At 39.8% G+C, this 27,199-nt stretch overlaps 1 protein-coding gene across 1 annotated transcript in view; it reads right to left on the reverse strand.

Moving 5' to 3' along the window:
* Positions 1–9,026: 9,026 nt before the first annotated feature.
* The window catches only part of LOC308299607 (ubiquitin-conjugating enzyme E2 Q2-like), a gene marked incomplete at both ends in the record, with an annotated part of 56,203 nt that continues 38,030 nt past the window's right edge, over positions 9,027–27,199 (reverse strand). Inside the window, 5 exons of the mRNA XM_080743402.1 lie at positions 9,027–9,191; positions 11,584–11,621; positions 11,942–11,979; positions 12,064–12,094; positions 12,239–12,343. Coding sequence (XP_080599528.1) covers positions 9,027–9,191; positions 11,584–11,621; positions 11,942–11,979; positions 12,064–12,094; positions 12,239–12,343 — 377 coding nt within the window. The remainder of the gene's footprint in view (positions 9,192–11,583; positions 11,622–11,941; positions 11,980–12,063; positions 12,095–12,238; positions 12,344–27,199) is intronic.

Consider the following 27,199-nt stretch of genomic DNA (forward strand, 5'->3'; position numbering starts at 1 on the left):
AGCGAATACGTTTGACACCCTGACTGACCTACTGGCTTTATGTTAATGACCTACTGGAATGACAATGGCCATAGATATCCGACAGAGACGGTATGGATCAGCTGTTCTCGGCAAACCAAACCTCAAGCTTGAGGAAGTCTGGACTCAAACTATGGAAGTGCACATGGAAACCATCACGGTTGCCCTCCCAAATCTCTCACATCACCCGCAACCCCCTTTCTGTACACAGAACTACCAGAAAGATGCAAGAGAAAATTTCACATCAGCATCTGCGACTTCAATGCCCAGAGAACATCATGGGCTTATGAGAACAACAACCAAGATGGAGGTGAAGTTAGACCCCTACTGCTTTGCCTCTTAAGCCATGAGATGACTAGAACTCAAAGTCGAAAAGAACCATCTTCATTCCTTCTTTCAAACCCGTAATCAAATCCAATTTGACTCCTGCAATGCATTTGGCACAACAGACCTTGGACTGGCTTTATGTTAAGCTTAAATCCCACATGTCAAAAAGGTTGACACTGTAATCAACAACTCTCTCTGAACCATAACTGGCCGCCTGAAGCCTACTCCTGTGTCCTACCTGCCAGTCCTTGCAGGAATTGTCACCTCAGACGAGAGGACGCTACCCTCACGCTGGCAAGGAAAGCCCAGATACACAACTGGCATATCCTGCACAACACTAAAGTGGATACAAAGCCTCCAAACAGACAAGTCCTGCCACCTTTACAACAAGGCTGCACAAGAGCTGCTTCGCTCCATCCTGGAGGACTTGTCCACATCATCACCACTACATCTGGGATCCGGGAGCAGGCGTTGAAGGAGAGTACCTACCACACCGGCAATGGACTCTATTGAACTGCCTGCGCACTGGAGTCGGCTGCTTCAAATCAGCTGTGAAGAAGTGGCGCTTGGCAGACAGTGCAGCATGCAAGTGTGGCGAGCCTGAGCAGTCTGCAAAGCACATAATTAACACCTGCCCCTTGTACAGACCACCTTCTGAGGCCGGCCTCTTCCAAGTGGGACCAGAGACAAGGGCGTGGCTACACAATACTGAGTTGGACATTTGAGGATGATACATGAAAGAAGAAGAGAAGCTTAAATCGCAAATAATATCAAACAACGCTTTACTGGCATATATTACTCTTTGGTATGGGTGTTACATTGTGCCGTGAAGAAGCTTGGGGGCTCTTTTGGTTCAAACAACAGCCTCTAGAGGCCCATGGGCTCTGTTTCTCTACATTTGATGTTTAGCTGTAACCCCAATCCTTGTGTTAACGGTTGAAGTTCCCTGCATAGATGGCAGGTGCAGGTACCAGAGGGAGTGGGGAGTTCACATTGGCATGTGTCTTCTCCAGATCAGCTTCCACCACCTCTTTCTAACACCTCTTTCTAACCCCAAATCTTCTAACACCTCCTTCGAACACCTCTTTCTAACACCACCTCCTTCTAACCACTCTTTCTAACACCACCTTCTAACACCACCTCCTAACACCACCTCTTTCCATGAGGTCTTAGTGGTTGTGGTGGAAGCTGATCTGTAGAAAACACATGACAATGTGAACTCGCCACTCTCACTGGTACCTGCACCTGCCATCTATGCAGGGCACTTCAACTGCTAACACAAGGATTGGGGTTACAGCTAAACATCAAATGTAGAGATACAGAGCCCATGGGCTTCTAGCGGCTGTTGTTTGACACAAAAGAGCCCCCAAGCTTCTTCACTGCACAATGTAACACCCACACCAACCCAGACCTGGCATATGCCGTCAGCAAAGGGAATATGTTGGCATCTCAGATAATTAATCTGACTGTGCATCAAGAAGACTGATGCCTTCTCACTTATTGAATATCCTGAGCTGGCCAAATTGACCTGACAAGTGCAAATTGAATTGAATTGAAGATGACCTGGCTTTATGTTAACCTCAAATCACAAATAATATTAAACAATAATTTACTAGCATGTATTCCTCTTTGGCCATAGATCCCTACTGCTTTGAATCGTAAGCCATGCCATGACTAAAACTCAAAGTCGAAGAAGAACCACCTGTGGAAGCTGTCAGCGAATACGTTTGACACCCTGACTGACCTACTGGCTTTATGTTAATGACCTACTGGAATGACAATGGCCATAGATATCCGACAGAGACGGTATGGATCAGCTGTTCTCGGCAAACCAAACCTCAAGCTTGAGGAAGTCTGGACTCAAACTATGGAAGTGCACATGGAAACCATCACGGTTGCCCTCCCAAATCTCTCACATCACCCGCAACCCCCTTTCTGTACACAGAACTACCAGAAAGATGCAAGAGAAAATTTCACATCAGCATCTGCGACTTCAATGCCCAGAGAACATCATGGGCTTATGAGAACAACAACCAAGATGGAGGTGAAGTTAGACCCCTACTGCTTTGCCTCTTAAGCCATGAGATGACTAGAACTCAAAGTCGAAAAGAACCATCTTCATTCCTTCTTTCAAACCCGTAATCAAATCCAATTTGACTCCTGCAATGCATTTGGCACAACAGACCTTGGACTGGCTTTATGTTAAGCTTAAATCCCACATGTCAAAAAGGTTGACACTGTAATCAACAACTCTCTCTGAACCATAACTGGCCGCCTGAAGCCTACTCCTGTGTCCTACCTGCCAGTCCTTGCAGGAATTGTCACCTCAGACGAGAGGACGCTACCCTCACGCTGGCAAGGAAAGCCCAGATACACAACTGGCATATCCTGCACAACACTAAAGTGGATACAAAGCCTCCAAACAGACAAGTCCTGCCACCTTTACAACAAGGCTGCACAAGAGCTGCTTCGCTCCATCCTGGAGGACTTGTCCACATCATCACCACTACATCTGGGATCCGGGAGCAGGCGTTGAAGGAGAGTACCTACCACACCGGCAATGGACTCTATTGAACTGCCTGCGCACTGGAGTCGGCTGCTTCAAATCAGCTGTGAAGAAGTGGCGCTTGGCAGACAGTGCAGCATGCAAGTGTGGCGAGCCTGAGCAGTCTGCAAAGCACATAATTAACACCTGCCCCTTGTACAGACCACCTTCTGAGGCCGGCCTCTTCCAAGTGGGACCAGAGACAAGGGCGTGGCTACACAATACTGAGTTGGACATTTGAGGATGATACATGAAAGAAGAAGAGAAGCTTAAATCGCAAATAATATCAAACAACGCTTTACTGGCATATATTACTCTTTGGTATGGGTGTTACATTGTGCCGTGAAGAAGCTTGGGGGCTCTTTTGGTTCAAACAACAGCCTCTAGAGGCCCATGGGCTCTGTTTCTCTACATTTGATGTTTAGCTGTAACCCCAATCCTTGTGTTAACGGTTGAAGTTCCCTGCATAGATGGCAGGTGCAGGTACCAGAGGGAGTGGGGAGTTCACATTGGCATGTGTCTTCTCCAGATCAGCTTCCACCACCTCTTTCTAACACCTCTTTCTAACCCCAAATCTTCTAACACCTCCTTCGAACACCTCTTTCTAACACCACCTCCTTCTAACCACTCTTTCTAACACCACCTTCTAACACCACCTACTAACACCACCTCTTTCCATGAGGTCTTAGTGGTTGTGGTGGAAGCTGATCTGTAGAAAACGCATGACAATGTGAACTCGCCACTCTCACTGGTACCTGCACCTGCCATCTATGCAGGGCACTTCAACTGCTAACACAAGGATTGGGGTTACAGCTAAACATCAAATGTAGAGATACAGAGCCCATGGGCTTCTAGCGGCTGTTGTTTGACACAAAAGAGCCCCCAAGCTTCTTCACTGCACAATGTAACACCCACACCAACCCAGACCTGGCATATGCCGTCAGCAAAGGGAATATGTTGGCATCTCAGATAATTAATCTGACTGTGCATCAAGAAGACTGATGCCTTCTCACTTATTGAATATCCTGAGCTGGCCAAATTGACCTGACAAGTGCAAATTGAATTGAATTGAAGATGACCTGGCTTTATGTTAACCTCAAATCACAAATAATATTAAACAATAATTTACTAGCATGTATTCCTCTTTGGCCATAGATCCCTACTGCTTTGAATCGTAAGCCATGCCATGACTAAAACTCAAAGTCGAAGAAGAACCACCTGTGGAAGCTGTCAGCGAATACGTTTGACCCCCTGACTGACCTACTGGCTTTATGTTAATCTCAAATCGCAAATAATATCAAACAATGCTTTACTGGCATATATTCCTCTTTGGCCATGGATCCCTACTGCTTTGACCCCTGAATGACCTACCGGAATGAACATGTCCATAGATATCCGACAGAGACGGTATGGATCTCAAACCTCAAGGTTGAGGAAGTCTGGAAGAATACATTGCACATACAGTGGACTTAGAAGACCTCAAGAGTCATCCGGCCTTATGAATTCAACCCCCCATGCAATTTGAACAAATTATTCATTTATTTTCTTTCTTTTTTTGCATTTTGCGTGAAGAAGGGCCGGTTGGGAATAGCTGGCATCTCTCCCCCACACATCAGAATAATGCATATTGCTCAAGATGAAGGAAGAACACAGGAGAGGGGTATTATACACGCCTTGCATTACCAGGTAGCCCCCCCACGCAGGCTCAGTTTTATGCAGACAGTCCTGCCCTCCACTGTCAAATCAACAATCAAAGAAGAAGCAAGGGCCAACATCTGGGAAGATGACTGGCAAGTCAACGACACACAAGCTCCTGAATGGTTGGACAGGGGAATCACACCAATGGAAAGCCTCGCTATAGTGGCCACAACCTTGGCTGGACAGTCTGGAAGTCACTTAATAGACTGTGTGTGAACAAGGGAGGTGCAACGCATGAAAGTCTGGAACTACACAACATGACACGTGCAGCTGTGGATCAGTGCACACAAGGTCCCACCTACTGGGAAATGCAGTCCAGAATACCTGGCAGAACCTACCCCATCAGCTGTGGCTTGTGCCCAATATTGACAGCACGTCGTCTGCGATTACTACAGACTTGAAGAAGCCAGTCATCGATCTTGGACTGTTCACAAAAGGAGAGATGGGGTAGAGTCACACCGATGAAACCTGATGCAAAGCAGCTGGTCAGATTTGTACAGGACAAGCCAACGACAGCACACTGGAAGGACTTGTTTATAAGCTATGCCTCATCTGTGTGACAGACACTTAAGTTGATTGTTTTCATGATGAAGGTTGTTTGTGCGTCATTCTGTAAAGATCATTAGACATGAGATGCTCAACTCCACCTCTGGGGACATATCCAGAGATGCATGGTTGGCAGCAGCTTGGAAGCAGGAGTGGGAGCCAGCCGGGCCCTCCCGCATCCATCGCTACATCAGGGACCTAGGAGGTGGTGCCATAGGAGGAGACGACCTACCACGCCGGAAATGAACCACACTGAACCGCCTACGAACTGGGGTTGGTCGCTTTAAAACATCAATGAAGTGGGGCCTGGCGGAGAGTGTGGCATGCGAGTGCGGTGACCCTGAGCAAACTGCCGACCATATAATCACCACATGCCCCTTATACAGACCACCCTTGGAAGCAAGCCTCATCAACCTAGGACCTGAGATGCGGGCATGGCTATGCAACACAGAGTTGGACCTCTGATGTTACGCAAAAGAAGATTGAATAGATAATGCTGTTATTTTGTTTTCTCTACATTTGCTGATGTTTGGCTGAACTTGTCATTGTCATGTGTCTTCTACAGATCACCTTCCACAACCACCTTCTAACCCCTCTTTCTAAAACCACCTCCTTCTAACACCTCTTTCTAACACCACCTCCTTCTAACACCTCTTTCTAACACCACCCCCTCCTAACACCTCTTTCTAACACCACCTTCTAACACCACCTCCTAACACCTCCTAAATCCTCTTTCCATGAGGTCTTAGAAGGAGGAGGATGAAGATGGTCTGTAGAAGACACATGACAATGTGAACTCGCCACTCCCACTGGTACCTGCACCTGCCATCTATGCAGGAGACTTCAACTGCCAACACAAGGATTTGTGTTTCAGCCAAACATCAGCAAATGTAGAGACACAGAGCCAATGGGCTTCTAGAGGCTGTTTGACCCAAAAGAGCTCCCAAGCTTCTTCACTGCACGATGTAACACCCATACCAACCAAGACGGAAATACGTCATTACCTCCGAAAATCCATCTGACTGTGCACCAAGAGGACTGATCCTGCAGGAACCAGAGAGTTGGTGGCCAAATAGACCTGACAAGTTCAAATTGAAGATGACCACAAGCTGAGACAATAGGCCTACATACATATATATATGTCCCCCTCAGCAAACTCTGTAGTGAGGAGGTTCCGGCAACCAGGATGTATTACCTGGAGAATAATCAAAGGCAAGGCACTAGGATTGAATATGGCAAACATACCTCAAGACACATTATTACCTGCATGTCACCGTTCACAAACATGGAGGTGGACTATTTTGGACCATTAGATGTGAAGCAGCGTCACGGTACTGTGAAAGGGTGCAGAGTTCTTTTGACATGCCTCTCGGCCAGAGCAGGACATCTGGAAGTAGTGCACACATTGCACACTAATTCTTGCCTGAACGCTATCCGTCACATTCTGTGCAGACAAGGTAAGTATCCATCATGCTTTCTGATAATCAAACTAATCGAACGCGGCCGAGTGTGAGCTGCGAGAAACCCTTCATCAGTGGAACCAGCGGAAGATCCGGGACACACTCATGATGCAAAAAACAATACAGTGGCTGTTCAATCCTCCTGCCAGCTCTCACTGTGTTCAATCCACCTGCCAGGTATCACTATGGAGGGATCTGGGAGAGACAGATTTGTTCTGAGAGGAAAATAATAGTATGTTCATCCAACAGATCTTGAGCCATTGACTTCTAACTATTGCTAATGAAGGAACAGACTGTCACGCCACTTGGAATGTTCACAAAGGATGCACGCTAAAGTTGGAAGCAAGTGAAGTGTCTTGCTGACTTGTTTTGGAAGAGACAGAGTAGTCACACAGATGATACCTGATGCAAAGGGGCGTGTCAGATGTGTGCAGGATAATACAAAGACAAACCACACTGGAAAGATCCTTTGACAAGATGTGCCTCATCTGTGAGACAGCCACTTAAGTTAATTGTTGTTATTGTTTGTCTCATGCACCTTCCTTGAAATCTCATGTACATGAATGTTTGGATGGATATGTGTAAATATGTATCTTATTGTAACCATGTTGTATACATATCTGTTTCATGTTGTCTCGCCAGAGTTTGTCTTGTCTTGTCACCCCTCCCCATGTGTTCTGTCCTGTGTCCCCTCTCCCCCGTGTGTCCCCCACTCTCGGCCTGAACCTTGTCGTGGTGAGTGGGCTTTAAACCAAGACAGGCCATTTAAACGACAACATACAGTATGAGATGGTGTTGCTGTACCTTGGACCACTGATCTGCTGTAACACAAGGAATATCAGAATAACCATAGCACTAATGACCTTTAATATATTGTGATCTAATCTCTTTAATTGTGGGCCCGATGAAAGCGAGACCAGTATGTTCTCCCAAATATTTATATAGTAAGGTTATTCTCCTCAAAACTGGCCAACAGTACAAGGTTTAGCCAATGAGGTAGCAGCGTTCTTGGTGACATCACCACCAACAAGTGCGACCTGAGATAAATAACACCCACATGAAATCTTTTGTAGTTTTTGAAATATTTAACTTTAAGCATCCAATGCATTTCCAATCGGAAATAAGTCTAGAGAGAGAGGAAGAGAGACCCGTTGGGTAGATCTTTATGCCCATACATAGGTATTCCACATGGTATTCCATGCGAGCCCACACTGTTTTGTAGGAACAATATTTCTAGTTCTGTATGTTTTGCTCATTGATTGATTAAAGACTGCATAGGAAAAGGTAACTAAAAGGACACCTCAACTTGGTCTCCTCCTTTTTTCCCTCTACTCTACAACGAATCTCTTTGCTGAAAATAGCTGAGCTACACAAGCTCACAGCCTGTCCTTAAACAACATGTTATTTGAGCTTGTAGATCTGCAATGTTATGGTTAAAAGGAAGCTCTGGACCTCATATTTCATTAGGTGCAGACAAAAGACAAAATGTCAGTTGTTTGTCAGCACTGAGAAGAAGAATAAAACACAGGCTGCCATATGGTTTACATACCGCATACTGTATATAAAACTGCTGATAAGATAAACCTCCATTTCATGCTTTTCATAGGATTTGATCGTATTTTTAATCATTGTTGGAGCATGTGTAACAAATTACATTTCCAGTATGAACAGACAACCAGGTTCAAATCATCATCATAGTAATCATAATCATCATCATCATCATCAACATACATTTGCCCAAATTTGACTTAATTAGCAAATAAAGCCAAACTTGATTCATAAACAATAACAGCTCAAACTTGTCATCACATGTCAACAATAGTTACATGATTTTATAAAACGTAAAATTATCAAGAATGAATTGTCTTTTGGGGGAGTGGTACTTCATTTACTCAACTGCAGCTGAGAGCCCCTAATAAAACTTCTACTGTGGTGGAAAAGGTAGTCTAAAGACAGTTACTTATACTTTAAGTACCAAAAGTAAAAGTACTCATTATAAAGAATGTCCCATTTCAAGTTCAATATGTACAAATCTTTAGAAAATAGCAGATATACAAACTCACAACGCTTAAGGCTTAATATAAGGCTAAAGTGGTTAATGCATTTTTGTAATAATAATCAAAATCTAAAATGGAACTAGTAACTGAAGTTTTCAAATAATTGCAGTGGTGTAAAATTACAATATTTGGATCAGAGATTAGTGTAGAAATAAAAGTAGGCCAATTGAAAATGGGGAAATACTCCAGTAAAGTAAAAAACACCTCAAAACTGTACTTAAGTAAGTACAGTATTGAATAGGCCTAGAGATGTACTTAGTATACTTTCCACCACTGTTAATCTAATAGTTTGATGCAAGCCGGTTGCGACATAAATAGCACATCTACAAGCTCACAATGTTTTTTTTGTCACAACAGCAAAGTTTAAATCAGGCTTTAGTGATGCATGACCATTGAATATTGGTCGTCCTCTGTTGGGCTCACAGGTGCTTCCATGTTTGGCCTCCCCTGGCGACCTTTAGGTTTCCTGACCACGGCGTACTGGTCACTGATCTCTTCCAACTCCATCACAGTGTCATACAACACATTAGCCACGTCGACCTGGAATACAACGTTGATTAAGTTAGTCAGTTTTATCCTGGGCTTGTTTAAACGTATATAAGCACAGTGATTCTCAACCTTCTTCTTTTCAAGTACCCCCAGTTTTATATTATCTATATGGCAGTGGTTTTCAACCTTTTCAGGCCGTGACCCCCAAAAGAATCGTATTTGAACTGGGGACCCTCCAGCCCTGACAGGCTCTTGGAATTGTAGGAGTTGAGGCATTACATTTTGTTTGACTCTGTTCCACAGATAAATTAAATATATAATAAAAAGCATTTAGATCTATTTTCACAATTTTGCTATTGCAAATGTTTCTTTCTTATGTAATTTGACAATGTTGGCAAAATTACAAATGTTTGTATAGTATACCGGTAATTTGTTGATTACTTTTGATGCAGTAATGGTCTCTTTTGTTTAGTCCTTAAAGTATCACTTCACTGTCATTTGGAGACCACCCCCACCCCAAAGTCATCAGGCTTAGAACCATGATCTACAGTATGGGACCGCAATGTGCGCTGTAAATTCCACAATGATATTTCTTTTTTCTCTGAAAATCAAATTAACCCTTTTGTATACTCTCAGAGTATGGAGGATTTGGAATGCCCTATGCTGAAAAGAATCTCCATCTCAGTTGGTCTTCAAAGCAAACTACAAAAAATGCTCATATCCAAAAAGCAGTGTAATAGGTCTGTGTATGTATGCATGTGGTTATGTGGGTGTGCAGGTTTGTAGGCAGGTGGGAAGGTGGTGGTTATACAGTATGCAGTATATATGTACACGTACAGCAGGGGTTCCCAAACTTTTTTGTCTCCGGGCACCCCATAAATATGTATTTTTAATCCGAGGCACCCCTATATATAATTTTCACTCCCAGCACCTTATATTTATAGAATATTGTAGGTGTCGGGTTCAAACCATGTATGTCCAAAACCGTTCGTTTTGTATTTATCATCTATAAAATGTACTAAACTAGTGAAAACAGCAGATCTACAAGCACACAACGCCTCGCATTGTGAGGCGTTGTGTGCTGTTTTCACTAGTTTTGTATGATGAAGCAGGGCAAAAGACGTACACATTTGAAACTTGGAGATACGAGGTTTCTGCCCGACAGTGACGATATTTTAGTGATTATGTTGCGAGGAAAACGTTGAGATAAATAGCCATTTTGGTTAGAACTGACTGAAAATAACTTTGTACTTCAAGTTTAAAATTATACTAAATAATATCTTTTCAAGTGTACAAATGAATTCAAAATATCATCAAATTATCTCACGGCACCCCTGGACTGTCGTTGCGGCACCCCAGGGTGCCCCGTCACCCACTTTGAAAACCCCTGACGTACAGTATGTACCGTGTGTATTTACAGTATGCATAATTATCTCTTGACAGTATTAGCCTACTGGTATTTTTTAAATGAGAATTATATTTTTTGTATGTCTGATTTTTACAAAAAGGGGAAATTCTAGGCCTTTAAGCTAGCCTTAGCTTCTAGGGTTCTAAACTTATCCTGAACAATACTTATATGTATTGTTTTCTTCTGTATTAAACTCTACTAGCCCTTACCCGTTCAAAGATATGAGCTCTGATATGTGCAGTGTGTGGGTTATGGGGTGTGCACTGTGCACACAGTATATGAGGGATGGAAAGTAACTGTAACTGGTGCTTACATGATAATATGTAGGAGCATCAATGTAAGAAATACCCGTTTCGTTTAACGGCTACAGAGATACTGTGTACCGATCTGCATGATTTTTGCACAACATCTGTAACAGGGCCAGACCACCCCCCCCCCCCCCCGCCTGCGCACACACACACACACACACACACAGACAGACAGACAGACAGACAGACAGACAGACAGACAGACAGACAGACAGACAGACAGACAGACAGACAGACAGACAGACAGACAGACAGACAGACAGACAGACAGACAGACAGACAGACAGACAGACAGACAGACAGACACACACATCAGCTGTTTAAACATGTTGCCTCATGCTAGATGCAGAATAGATAAGCCTCATGCTAGATGCAGAATAGATATAGATACACCATAAAAATGCTAATATACAGCATACGATTTGTGAAAGTGACAAACGGGCTTCACAGTTATGTTAGGTGTGTTCATATGCTAATGGTGATGCGATTTCAGATCAATTGCTCCAGCCACTGAGGAGAAACGCTGTTTCAGACAGACAGACACTCAGACATTTGGAAAGTTATATGTTTGATGTGCTAATCAATAAAACTCAAAACTCATTTACAGGCCTGCAAGGGTCCATTTGGTTCCCACTGACATGGAGACGTAAGTCAGCATACTGTACACTGGAATGAGGGATGTATACTTTTAAATTATGATTTTATTCTGAGGAATAGGATCACTTACATTGTCATCTGGTCCAGAATGTGCTGTGACAACTGAATCTGATTGAAAGAACAACATATTCATGTAAAACAGAAATGTATCCATTCACAGATGCAGTTGCAAGGATGTGAATACTTAAAGGTTTATTTACTTAGGCTAATTTATCTGTTTCTTGTTTTGGGATAAAATGTACATGTTTTTGTTTTTCGTATGAAAACAACATAAAATATTGTCAATAATACATTGCTGCTACTATTAGCAGATTGTGTGTATTTGTGTAATTTAAATACTGGTATGTGTGGTGCACCATAGATAGAGTATTTTTGCTGAAATAACACATTACAAGTTCTAGTTCAACTTCTACATTAGGCCTACTCACAGGTAGGTTGGGACAGGTTGTGTTCTTCAGGCAAGATTCTGAGGAAATAAATAAATTAGTATGCTTATCAAAACAAATTATACAGACATATATGAGATTATTATGAAGTGAAAGAATCTTACTCGGTTCTGGTCAACCTGCCTTCCTTATTACCTTTAAGGGATAAACATTAAACAGAAAGATAATGTAAAATAACATGGAATAGAACCCAAATGCATACAGTATGCAACATACTGTACTGTATATCAATACTTAATATGTTATAAATTTAGACCAGATTATAAGAGGCACACACACCATGCTTCCTTCGATGACAATAACAGGAAAACAGTGCCACCAGCAGGAGGAGGATGGAACCAACAGGGACAGCAAGGTAGAGGGACTGTTGAATGGAATCTGACTCTGAGGGAAGATTTTGAGAACACACACACACACACACACACACACACACACACACACACACACACACACACACACACACACACACACACACACACACACACACACACACACACACACACACACACACACACACACACACACACACACAGAGAGGGGGAGAGAGAGAGAGAGAGAGAGAGAGAGAGAGTTAAGAAAATAAGTATAAACAAATAATAATCTATCCTAGAAATAATTGTATATTTCAAAGGTATGCATGAGAAGAAAAGAAAGAACAGAATTTCAGCATAACACATTGTACTCTAATAATGTGACTAACATCTTGCATGCTATTGTTTGCAGCATGTGAGATGTCCTGCAAATGTCCTTTGTTGTACATTGTACTTACCTGTTGGGCTAGAATCTGTATTTCCGCCTACACTGGAATTCCCAGACGAATTCACTGAAAAATACATTAAAAACGTATGTCCATATACTACTCTTGGACATGATATACTGTATAAAATTAAAGCAAATTACCTGTATTGAATTAACACTGCAGACTTGTGGTCTACTCTACTCTACACTGTATTTCAAGATTATTATTATTTCTATCTTTCTTCAGTTGTGTTGATGTTAAAAGAATAGTTGGTTGAACGCAATATACCGGTACGTTGTATACAGTATACAGTATCGCTTTATATCTTTTGGGATCAAATTGGTGAATGGCCCTTGGGTCTTCTTTATACAATTGTACTTTTTCAAGAAGAAATTACCTCTACATGGTATTTTAATCATAACAGAAAGCCATTTTTCCTCCTCTTTTTATTTACATTCTAATATCAAAATACTCAACCTTTGCCTTACCTGTAGGGGTGGACTTTGCAGCTGTCTCATCTGAAAAGATAAATAGGCTGGCTATATTAATACTATATATAAATATCTATATTTATAATTTTTTAAGAACAACTATATAAAGTCGTTAATAAAGTTAATAACGTTTTTTATTTCCTTTTGTTGTAAAGCGCTTGGGGTACCTAGAAAAGCGCTATATAAATCCAAGCTATTATTATTATTATTATTACCCTTATTATTATATATTAATCCCTCACCATCCATGGAGATATTGACAGATTCACTTTTTGTGACTGATTTCACACTGCCAAACCCTTCAACAAATAGTTCCACTGCACAGGTGACAGAAGCCATGATGGAGTTACTGATCTGTCTCTTCATTTCTTCTTGGGAAGTCCTCGTCACACAGCCGCCATTTCTGAATTCACGACTTTTAAAGTGATGTGATTGATTGTTCATGTAAAAGTAACATGTGGTGCCATGTTTGGCCTCACATCGCAGGGTGAAGAAACTCCCTGTTGTCTCCACATAACATTTAGGTTTTCCAATGGGATCTGTGTGACAATTTAATGCAACAAAATTACATTTGCTACTTGCTAAATAAAATAGAATAAAAAATAAATGTACAAATTATCACTTAAAATGTGGTAAATTATCACTCACCACTAACAGAAAGTTGCTTAGCTTCACTCTTTGATGTGATATTTTCTCCATTAATGTCATGCATCGTGGAACAACTTAGATCTACCTGGTTCTGGTTCCAACTGATGAACTCTTTCCACTCCAATTTGATATTTTTGCAAGCATTTTTGTTCAACTTTCTTATTGGTTCAGCATCGTTGTCCTTATAGAATTCACATCCAATGACATTTTCAGACTCACAACGCATTATGATGGGTGTAGCTATGTTGATGTAAGCCGGATCTATAATGATTTCTGGAACTGGGACAGCATCTAGAAAGAATCAATTTATGTAGTTTGAAAATGGCCTCATAAAAATTTGTTACTGAAGGACATTGAACAACTGTAAACTCAATCAACCAAAGTGTTTACATCACCTCAATCAAGAATCAAACCTACAAACTGTTCAAATGCATTGAGACTGTTTGATGGTAAAACATTATTTTGTAAAACTTACCTTGGCAACTTCTTGTGATAGTGATGCTAAAGAAAACTGTAACATGTTGTAATGTTTTATTATCATATACAGTACACAGTTCAATTGATGAATATGTTGCAATGCAACAACAATAGCAGTCACTGCTACTATAATAAAATAAAAACACTTACAAATGATCAGAAGACAGTTCGTAGACATCTCTTGGTTGTGTGAATGGATGGATGGATGATGTGCAACTGAAACAGAGAAGTCAGAGGTTGTAGAGCAGTTCTCAAAAAGAACACGGAAACACTGACCATGTGATGTGTTTAACCTATTAGTTTCATCTGAATACCATGAATATGTATACACTGTTCTATTAATACGGTGTGTGACGGCTGAATTTATGTAGGCTTCCTGTAATATTGTTATACTAATACCTATTTAAATACTACAGTAAATCTACACTATTGACTTCCACCCTGCTTCCACTGATTAATGTAAGGCAAGCCATTATGCAATCCAAGAGTGAGTTACTGATTCTTTATCATAATTATTATAACATTAATTGCATTCACTTGGGATAGTTTAGGCTAGGGTAAGTGGTGAATGACAGTTGTGTGCATATGCTGTGTAGCTCAATATTTCTTCAATGTTGGTACTGTATTATGGCCCTATATCTATAATATTTCTGAGAAGGCTGTGAGAGTGCACACACCAGTTGGCAACTGTTGGCAACAAAATCTCAAACAGGACTGAATTCAGAATTTCAACTCATCCTTTCAAGCGTGTTACATAAACTGTGTTCTGCTCTCCCAGTACAAATGAAAGCCTCTCCTCAAACCTACTAGACAGTGTGAAATTCTCTGGCTGTCCATCTGAGGGTCCCTCATTCTTGAATATGAAAGAGGAACTCAAATATGTTCAGATTAATTTCAGTACTTCATTTTTGAGGGTTTGACGTCATTGGTTATCCACAATGTCAGAAGGTCACTGGCGAAGGCCACAAATCCAAACTGCTCACATCCCTTAAAAGTGAATGTAATTTTATTTGAATGATTACAGAATGTATTGGAACGTAATTATGTAGATGCAAAGTTAAACTAGGTACAGAACATACAGAGGGAGGGATAGCATGTCCCTCAACATGTTACATTCTCCCTGTGAAACTTTTCTTCACTGTCAGCTGAGAAGGAGGAACAAACCACTTGTGTACAGCTTTTACTAGTAGTGCTTCTGTGAACTGTTAAAACGGCAACCAATGTTTGATTGTAGTTAATCTGCATCCTTCCTGTCCCACACTGTCACCATAAAGACCCTGCCTAGCTGTTAAAACCAGTAGTGGTGTACAGAGGGAGCACCAAACCACGCTGCTAAAACCACTCATGTACAGCTTTTACTAGCAGTGCCTCTGTGAACTGTTAAAACAGAAACCATTGTTAGATAGTGGTTAGTCGGCATCCCTCCTTTCACACACGTCTCCTGAAGTGAATGCGCACATTCTATTATAAACCAATAGTGTCCTAATTTACAGCAGTCCTAATTTACAGCAGTGACGTGCATTTTCATCTCTATTTCCTGGAGATATTGTGAAAGCTTTCAGGAGTGCAAAAATAAACAACAATAATTTAACAGTAATTAAACTATATTTTGACTTTACAGCCAGTTGCCCACAAAAGCATATATTGCACTCACATTATTTGTATCCATTACAAATGGGTGTTATATTCATTGTGTTTGGTGGCCCAGAGGTTTATTCTGTTAAAAGTATTACTTTGTCAATAGTTACATATATGTAATTTTCAAGTTACCAGTACAGAATCTGTTATGTCTCAGTCAATACTCCAAGCAAATTATCTTCAAATATTTCCATCTACATTATGATCATGATCAAATATGTAATAACTGTTTACAAGGGATTGTTATTAAGTGTTCCTGATTTGACTACAGTACATGTTAGAGACTTTTGTTTTAGGGTGGGGGTTTGTCAGTACTTTTGAATCACTACCGTTGTTTGTCTCAAGTTCAATCAATCAATACTGTTGTCAAATTTGTACATTACAATGTATCATGACTCCATGCCCTTGAGCCCTTCTGTGTTTACTATAGCCTACTCTTTTGTATATAAACTCTCATCTGAGTTGTGGTTAAAAGATGCGCAAAAAATTAGATACATCCACGAAGCCCAGATAATCTGGATGTGTTTTTCTTTTCCTAATATTGTAACATGTTTTTTAACTTTTAGGCTTAATTCTACCTTGTGTACAGAATGAGGGCAGATTCTGCCAATGCATTTCAATGAGAACGGAGTGGTTTGATGCCATTTGCAGATTTCAGCAAAAAAAGCATTTGCAGAATCCGCCCTCATAGGTAGAATTAAACTTCGGTGTGACCGTGCCCTTATTATACCTTTCTTGATGTATCTTTTGCAATAAAGTATACGTATCTTATCTAATTTTCACTATTTTGCCTTTACACTACTATTATTCTTCTGCTATAACACATACAGTACTGTACTGTAGATTATAAACAGACTTCGCATTAATCATATTCTCAGTGATTCAAAGTTCATTACAGCCATATTTAATGGGAAATTTGATTTACAGTACATTCAGGCATACAACAAAATCAGATACTGACAATAAACATAATTTAAGAAACATAACATATTCTAAATTAGCATGGTTTGGAGAACTTGGAGAGATAAGCAATCACACAGAAAAAAATATACATTCAGTAAAATATACTTTACAATTCTTTACTTTACAATGTTGTTGTGCATTTTATACACAGTCTACAACAGGGCCTTAACTGAACCCTGTTGTTTTTCTGTTGACACAGAAGTGAGATAAAACTGTAGATCAGAATTATTTTCAGATGATATGGAGTTCAGTATGTTCATCTTTCAATCCTCATTAATCCCAAAGTATTCAGATGTTCTGCAAGAGATTACAAACATTAAAAAGACTATGGGACCATCTGGTTATCTCTAAATCATGCACCTGTTCACAATGTAACATATTGTAAATCTAACAGATTAGAGTTTTATGGCGAATGAGTTTCTTGGGGCCGAAAAGATCTCAACATATTATCAAACCTTGCCTCTGTCACGACTCCGAGACGGTGTAGAACTGTAGATTTACAATAACTAGCCCTTACCCGTTCAAAGATATGAGCTCCGAAATGATGTGCAGTGTGTGGATTATGGGATGTGCACTGTGCACACAGTATATGAGGGATGGAAAGTAACTTTAACTGGTGCTTGCATGCTAATATGTAGGAGCATCAATGTAAGAAATACCCGTTCCATTTAACGGCTACAGAGATACTGTGTACCGATCTGCATGATTTTGGACAACATCTGTAACAGGGCCAGAACCCCCCCCCCCCCCCCGCCCGCCTGTGTGTGTGTGTGTGTGTGTGGGTTTGTGTGTGATTGTGCATGGCCTGAACAACAGCGCCCCTCCCTTAACATGTGTGGTCACAAAAGGTACTGTAGGCTAAATAGATATAGATACACCATAAATGCTAACATACAGCATACGATTTGTGAAAGTGACAAACGGGCTTCACAGTTATGTCAGGTGTGTTCATATGCTGATGGTGATGCGATTTCAGATCAATTGCTCCAGCCACCGAGGAGAAACGCTGTTTCATACAGACAGACACTCACTCACTCAGACAGACATTCGCAAAATTATAGTATAGATGATTATGTAGAAATATAGAAAAACATGTTCAGTGTTTAAAATTATGTTCATACTCACATATTGGATTAGACTTGTGTGCTTTGTTCCCTCTTTCCATTCCTTCAAAATGTTTAATGAAATAGAAATTTATTTATTTTTTATTTCACAGTTGAAACAGACCACTTCAAAAGACTCTGATTAAGCTAGGCTGTGTTTAAATCTCACCTGGAACGTCCCTGTAATGGTATATTTTCATCTGTTTCAAAAGAGAGAATTACATTTTACATGACATTGATAGACTAAGGGTTCTCTCCATCTGTATCCATAGTGGATATCAGGGATGTCCAGAGGATGTTATGGAGGGGATGACATTTCTAAAAGGGCATTTTTGGAAAAAATATGAAAATAGCCAATCTTCAAGCTCACAACGCTTCGTAGCGCGAAGTACTGTGAGCTTGTAGACAGGCATTTTCAGTGCGCGTCACCATGCTCAACTAAGTAGCCTATATTCAAGCCTGCAGTGTCTTTCAACGTGAAATGCATGACATGCTTTTGAGGATGTGAATACAAAGTTGTAAAAGGTTACTTGAATAGTAATTTCTCTGTTTCTTGTTTGAGATAAAATACATGTTTTTGTGAAAACAACATAATAATATAATATAATATAATATAATATAATATAATATAATATAATATAATAATATAATATAATATTGTCAATAATACATGTTGCTATTAGCAGATTGTGTGTATATCAGTGTAATACAAATGTATGTGTGGTGCACCATAGAACAGTTCTAGTTCCACTTCTACATTAAGCCTACTCACAGGTAGGTTGGGACGGGTCGTGTTCTTCAGGCAAGATTCTAGAGGAAATAAATACATCAGTATTCTTATCAAAATAATACATTATAATATAACAAATAAATAATATACAGACATAATATGAGATTGAATTAAGTGAATGAATCTTACTCAGTTCTGGCCAACCTGACTTCCTTATTACCTTTAAGGGATAAACATTCAACAGTAGAACAATGTCAAATAACATGGAATAGAACCCAAATGCATCAGTATACGCATACTGTACGTACTGTATATCAATACTTCATATTTTATGAAGTATTTACGTACCCATGAAAGAAATGTATAGACCAGATTACAGATTACAAGGGGCACACACACCATGCTTCCTTCGATGACAGTAACAGGAAAACAGCACCAACAGGAGAAGGATGGAACCAACAGGGACAACACGGTAGATGACGTCAGACAGGAATGGAATGAAATCTGGGGAAGATTTTGAGAATACATAAACACACACACACAGACACACACAGACACACACGCACGCACGCACGCACACACACACACACACACACACACACACACACACACACACACACACACACACACACACACACACACACACACACACACACACACACACACACACACACACACACACACACACACACACACACACACACACACAAAACATTGTAATCTATAATGTAACTTTTGACATCTTGCATGTTATTGTTTGCAGCATGTGAGATGCTCTGCAAATGTCCTTTTTTGTACATTGTACTCACCTGTAGGGCTAGAATCCAAATCGCCTACACTGGAATTCCCAGACGAATTTACTGAAAAATACATTAAAAACGTATGTCCATATCCTACTCTTGGACATGATAAAACTAAAGCAAATTACGTGTATTGAATTAACGCTGCAGGCTTGTGGACTACACTGTATTTCAAGATTTATTATTATTTCTATCTTCTTCAGTTGTGAGAATGTTAAAGGAATAGTTGGTTGAACGCAAAATATGTTGTATTGTGTAATGTTTATGAAAAACTAATAAATAACTAGTAATAATGCTTAATATAACATATATCTATAGATCTGTCCTGCAAAGGCTATACAGTATCACTTTATATCTTTTGGGATCACACACACATGACTGAACAGGTCATTTTGACCTATTTTGAGATTTAGAAATTGAACAATTCTGCTCAGGAAACACTAAAAAAAATGTATTTCATATTTATAAAACGTCTCAGATGGTATAGAAAAAAAACAAGACTTTACTTTATGTATGTTAAGGAAATTCATGAAAGGGCACATTTCTGAGAGTTTCCTGAGCAAACCCATTCCACCTGACCTCTAAAGGTCAAAATCAGGCTCAGTCAGCTTCCTCCTCTTTTTATTTACATTTTAATATCAAAATACTCAACCTTTGCCTTACTTGTAGGGGTGGACTTTGCAGCTGTCTCGTCTGAAAAGATAAATATATTAATACTGTATATAAACATCTACATTTATACATTTATTAAGAACAACTATATACAGCATATATTAATCCCTCACCATCCATGGAGATATTGACGGAATCACTTTTTGTGACTGATTTCACGATGCCAAACCCTTCAACAAGTAGTTCCACTGCACAGGTAACAGAAGCCATGATGGAGTTACTGATCTGTCTCTTCATTTCTTCCTGGGAAGTCCTCGTCAGACAGCCACCATTTCTGAATTGATGGCTTTTGAAGTGATGTGACTGATTGTTAATGTAAAAGTAACATGTGGTGCCATGTTTGGCCTCACATCGCAGAGTGAAGAAACTCCCTGTTTTATCCACATAACATTTAGGTTTTCCAAGGGGATCTGTGTGACAATTTAATGCAACAAAATTACATTTGCTACTCCAAATAAAATAGAATAAAATCAATGTACAAATTATTACTTTAAAATGTGGTAAATTATCACTCACCACCAAAAGAAAGTTGCTTAGCTTCACTTCTCTTTGATGTGATATTTTCTCCATTAATGTCATGCATCGTGGTACAACTTAGATCTACCTGTTTCTGGTTCCAACTGCTGAACTCTTTCCACTCCAAAATCGTTTTTCGGCAAGCAGTTTTGTTCACTATTCTTATTGGTTCAGCATCGTTGTCCTTATAGAATTCACATCCAATGACATTTTTTGACTCACAACGCATCATGATGGGTGTAGCTATGTTGATGTAAGCCGGATCTATAATGATTTCTGGAACTGGGACAGCATCTAGAAAGAATCAATTCATGTAGTTTGAAAATAGCCTCATGAAAATGTGTTACTAAAGGAAATTGAACAACTGTAAACTCAATTAAACTATTAAACAGTTTACATCAATCACCCTCAATCAAGAATCAAACCTACAAACTGTTCAAAATGTATTGAGACTGTTTGATGGTAATATATTATGAATTTTGAAAAACGTACCTTCGCAACTTCTTGTGATAGCGATGCTAAAGAAAACTGTAAAAATAATGTTGTAATGTTTTATTATTAGTATACAGTTCAATTGATGAATATTTTGCAATGCAACAACAATAGCAGTCACTACTACTATAATGAAATAAAAACACTTACAAATGATCAGAAGACAATTGGTAGACATCTCTTGGTTGTGTGAATGGATGCATGGATGATATGCAACTGAAACAGAGAAGTCAGAGGTTGTAGAGCAGCTCTCAAAAAGAACACGGAAACACTGACCATGTCATGTGTTTAACTTATTACTGTAGTTTCATCTGAATACCATGAATATGTATATACTGTACTATTAATATGGTGTGTGACGGCTGAATTTATGTAGGCTTCCTGTAATATTGTTTTAATAATAATACCCATTTAAATACTACAGTAAATTTACACTATTGACTTCCACCCTGCTTTCATCAATTTAATGTAAGGCAAGCCATTTTGCAATCCAAGAGTGAGTTACTGATTCTTTATTATAATTATTATAACATTAATTGCATTCACTTGGGATAGTTTAGGCTAGGGTAAGTGGTGAATGACAGTTGTGTGTATATATGCTGTGTAGGTAAATATTTCTTCAATATATTGGTACTGTATTATGGACATATATCTATAATATTTCTGAGAAGGCTGTGAGAGTGCACACACCAGTTGGCAACTGTTGGCAACACAATCTCAAACATGACTGAATTCAGAATTTCAACTCATCCTTTCAAGTGCGTTCCATAAACTGTGTTCTGCTCTCCAAGTACAAATGAAAGCCTCTCCTCAAACCTACTAGACAGTGTGAAATTCTCTGGCTGTCCATCTGAGGGTCCCTCATTCTTGAATATGAAAGAGGAACTCAAATATGTTCAGATTAATTTCAGTACTTCATTTTTGAGGGTTTGACGTCATTGGTTATCCACAATGTCAGAAGGTCACACTGCGAAGGCCACAAATCCAAACAGCTCACATCCCTTAAAGGTGAATGTAACTTTATTTGAATGATTACAGAATGTCTTAGAACATAATTATGTAGATGCAAAGTTAGTCTAGTTACAGAACACAAAAAGGGAGGAATAGCATGTCCCTCAACATGTGTTATTACATTCTCCCCATGAAACTCTTCTTCACTGTCAGGTGAAGAGAAGGAGCAACTGGTGACTTCATGTTGGAAGGTCCCTTTGTCTACAGTGCACCCTCACTAACAAACAAATGAGTAGGGGTCAGCGGCAACAACTAAGGGACTACAGTATAAAGGGGAATGGAAATAGGCAGAATGACTACAATATATAGAAAAGAAAATACAGCTCTAAACAAAAGAAGCTTGACACTACTCTACAGTATGTATTACCAGTTAGAATGTAATCCAAGGCATTGGCCTAATAATTACCTTCTTTTCTTACATTCTTACATATTTTGCTGTCATGCACACAGTTGAGGTGCTTGAAATATAATAAGTCCACTGCCTATAACCTGTTGTAGTGTACAGTATGTGGCAATATACCGGTACACATGAACCAGTGAACTTACAGAAGGTTATTTGATAATTTGCAGAAGACCCTGCATGGCTGTTAAAACCTGTGTACTTATGTACAAAGGGAACATCAAACCACACTTCTAAAACCACTCGTGTACAGCTTTTACTAGCAGTGCTTCTGTGAACTGTTAAAACAGCAACCATTGTTTGATTGTGGTTTGTCTGCATCCTTCCTTTCACACACGTCTCCTCAAATGAATGCACACATTCTATAAATCATTAGCATCTGTGACTGTGTCCCCACAAAGCCCTAATTTACAACAGTGACCGTGCAGGTGAACATTTCTCATCTCTATTAGTAACATCATTACATTTAGTTTCTGGCAGGCGGTGTCACAGATAGAGTGCAGAACTTTTTCCAGCCCACAAACTTCTCACAGGCCTTTAAATGTATTTCACATTTAAGACTAACCATGATAACCAACACAGAAATATCTCTTGTACTATGTTATCATCTAAAATGTTCGGTTTTTGTCATATTGAGGATTAATCAGGCAACATGCATTGCATATAGATTCATGTACAGTGAAGAGAAACTCCCCTCATTGTTCCACCCATTTGCTGGAGATATTGTGGAAGCTTTCAGGAGTGCAAAATAAACAACAAAGTAATTTAACAGTAATTGAACAATAATTTGACTTTACAGTCAGTTGCCCCTCACATTATTTGTATCCATTACAGATGGGTGTTATACAGTACTTATTGTGTTTGGTGGCCCTGAGGTAGATCAAACTTTCACATACGCACGCACACACACACACACACACACACACACACACGCACACACGCACACACGCACACACACACACACACACACACACACACACACACACACACACACACACACACACACACACACACACACACACACACACACACCACACACACACACACACGTGGGGTGGCATAGCTCAGGGGTAGAGAAACCGTTATTAGATCACGAAGGGTTCCCGAAGGGTTTCCAGTTCGAATCCGGGCTTCCCCTGAGTTAATGTCGAAGGGTCCTTGGGCAAGACTCTGAACCCCACATTGCTCCCGGTGAGCAGGTTGGTGCCTTGCATGGTTTCCTCCGCCACCGGTATTTGAATGTGTGTGTGAATGGGTGAATGTAATGCACAATCTCTGTAAAGCGCTTTGGATAAAAGCGCTATATAAATGCACCATTTACCATTTAGACATGCACGGAGCCCCTGAATTATACCAGATTAATTGCATTCACTTTGGATATCTTAGACTCTATGGTACAAGTGGTGATATATCAATGTGAATGACAGTTGTGTGCATATATAGCTCAATATTTCTTCTATATGTTGGTATTATATTATGGCCTGCCCTATATATCTGATGATATTTCTGAGAAGGTTGTGAGAGTGTACAGTGTACACACCAGTTGGCAACAAAATCTCAAAGGGTTGAATTCTGAATTTCAATTCATCCTTTCAAGTGTCTTCCATAAACTGTAATCTGCATTCCCGGTACAAATGAAAGCCTTCTCCTCTAACCCAGTGGTTCCCAGACTGGGGTTCGGGACCCCCAGGGAGGTCCCAAATTTATTTTGGGGGGTCCCCAGATGATTAGCTTAAAGGACCAGTTCACCTCTGGGACAACCAGATATTATTTTATTGTTGTTTGGGACACGATCAACACTATCCTGAGTTATTTTTTGTGTTCAATCTGTGTTTTTAGATATTTTAGTATTTCAGCATGCTACAACTGGTCATATGATGCTTTGTAGCATGATATTGCATCATCTATTGCATCATAATGATGCATGCATCATACGACCAGTTGTAGGTGTCCCAGAGGTGACGTGGTCCATTAATGTAGTCTACATACGGTAGCATACTGGGACCTCTGTTGTTCCTAATATACGTGAACGACATGGCATCTGCTTGCGACTGCAACCTGTTCCTGTTTGCGGATGACTCGGCTCTCCTAGTCTCGGGCAAGGACCACTTGCAGGTTGAAAAGACACTTAACTCTGAACTGAGTAAGATCTGCACATGGCTTAACGACAACAAATTATCAATTCACCTGGGCAAAACCGAGTCCATCCTCTTTGGATCAAATCATAACCTCAAAAAGGTAGAGAACTTCACAATCAAAGTGGGTGACAAGGTCATAACACGAAAAAACGAAATCTCTTACTTAGGATGTATCCTTGAAGCTAATCTTTCCAGCGAAAAGATGACTTCAAAAGTAATACAAAAAATCAACCAACGAACTCGTTTCCTACAGAGGATCGCCCCAATGGTCAACTTCAACACACTGAAGACCATAGCTGGTGCAATAATCCAGCCCCTCTTTGACTATGGAGTCCACGTATGGTATCGTGATGCCCCACAAGCCCTTAAAACTAAACTCCAAACAGCCCAAAATAAACTAATTAGGGTCCTGCTTAACCTTCCCAATCAGACTCACCTCACCGCTACTCACCAGTTAAGAGTGGGGTGGCTCAGAGTAGATGACAGAGTACAGCAACTTGCAATGGGACTGGTGTACAAGATACACTACACCACTATGATACCCAAGTACCTGTCAAAATACTTTATAAACGTTAAGGATGTCCATAATTACAACACCAGAGGCAGTGCCACAGATCACGTTCAACCCAGAGTCAACTCAAAGAAAGGGTCGAACTCGTTCTTCTGCTATACCACAAAAATGTGGAATGCCTTACCGAAGGCCATAAAGGAGTGTGGATCACTAGCATCCTTTAAAATTGCCCTAAAAAACCACTTACAGGCAGCAGCCGTTCACAACTGGTAAAAACCTAGCCCAACCCTACCCTCCCTGCCCCTTCCTTGTATATACTGTACATACTGATTGTTTAGACTTACTGTTACCTGCCCCTTCCTTGTATATATTGTATATACTGTACTTACTGATTGTATAGACCTACTGTTTTCTTTTTCTTTCTTTTTTTCTTTACATGTCTACTGCATAGTACTGTGTTCTATTTGTCTGTCATTCAATGTTATATGAGATACTTAAATGGTTTCCTGTTGAAATAAGCTAGTCTTTTCATGGATCTCCTTTTAGTAGACCTTGTACCAGTGAACTGTACCGTCATGAATCTGTACATTTTCCTATGCAAACTTCTAATAAAGCCTTCAATCAATCAATCAAAACAACATTGCTTTCTCACTCAACAGTAAACAAACCAACATACAGTATAAGTGTATAAAAGGTGTATAAAAGGTATGCATTTCTAAAGTAAAAATGTAAAGACTTTAAAGACTTTAAATACCAAATTGGGCATATTGTCAAATATTATGTAAGAAAGAGGCAAACATTGTGAAAATAGCCAATCTAAAAGCTCACAATGGCTCGTAGTACAAGTTATTGTAAGCTTGTTCAGTTATTTTCAACGAGTCAAACTGAATGTACCGGTAATGCAATTCCAAGTGCTTGTCCCCAGTCCCCAGTTCAACTATGATTATTTTGGGGGGTTGTGGGCCTCGCAGTCTGAAAGGTTTAGGAACCCTTGATCTAAACCTAAACATCATTCATCACGGTCAGTGTGAAATGCTCTGCCTGTCCATCTGAGGGCCCCTCATTCTTGGTTATGAAAGAGGAACTAAAATATGTTCAGGTTAATTTCAGTACTTCAATTTAGAGGGTTTGATGTCATTGGTTATCCACAATGTCAGAAGGTCACTATAGCGAAAGAAACAAACTTTTTGTGTGGTGGACAGAGCAACAAACCACGCTGCTAAAAACACTTGTGTACATCTTTTACAGTAGTGCTTCTGTGAACTGTATACGGCAACCATTGTTTGATTGTGGTTCGTCTGCATCCTTCCTGTCACACACATCTCCTGAAGTGAACTTTCCAGGCACAAAGTTCTCATAGGCCTTTCAAATTATATTCACATTTAAGATGTAGTGTCCAGCATGCAAAACTGAGAGATACAAGAAATCACCAATCCGATACATGTGCAACAATAGTGGATTTTATGATAGTGGAATAACATCAATCAATCAATCAATCAATCAATCAATCAATACTGTTGTCAACATAGTACATTAAAACGATTAATTATTAATACAAATATTACTCTTTTGTGTACAGTAAAAACTCATATGTAGTTGTGGATAGAAGAGCTACGTTTTTATTTCCCTAATAATATTTTTTTTCTTGCTTTGTTATAATTTCTTGCCTTATTTTGTATGTTTTGTAATAAACTATAAGTATCTTATCTCATGACTATTTTGCCTTTATTATTATTCTGCTGCTGTAACACATATTGTAGGTTACAGATGATTACAGAACCATACATAGGACTACACACAGAAAAAATATAATCCATAATAAGCACAATTCATACAATTAAAAAAGACAAGTAAATACCAACATGCGAGACAAGTAAAAATACCTTGGCAAAATGTACTCTGTATTCGGAG

Source organism: Nannobrachium achirus (genome assembly GCF_963921795.1).
Source record: "Nannobrachium achirus genome assembly, chromosome: 15".
Lineage (NCBI taxonomy): Eukaryota > Metazoa > Chordata > Actinopteri > Myctophiformes > Myctophidae > Nannobrachium > Nannobrachium achirus.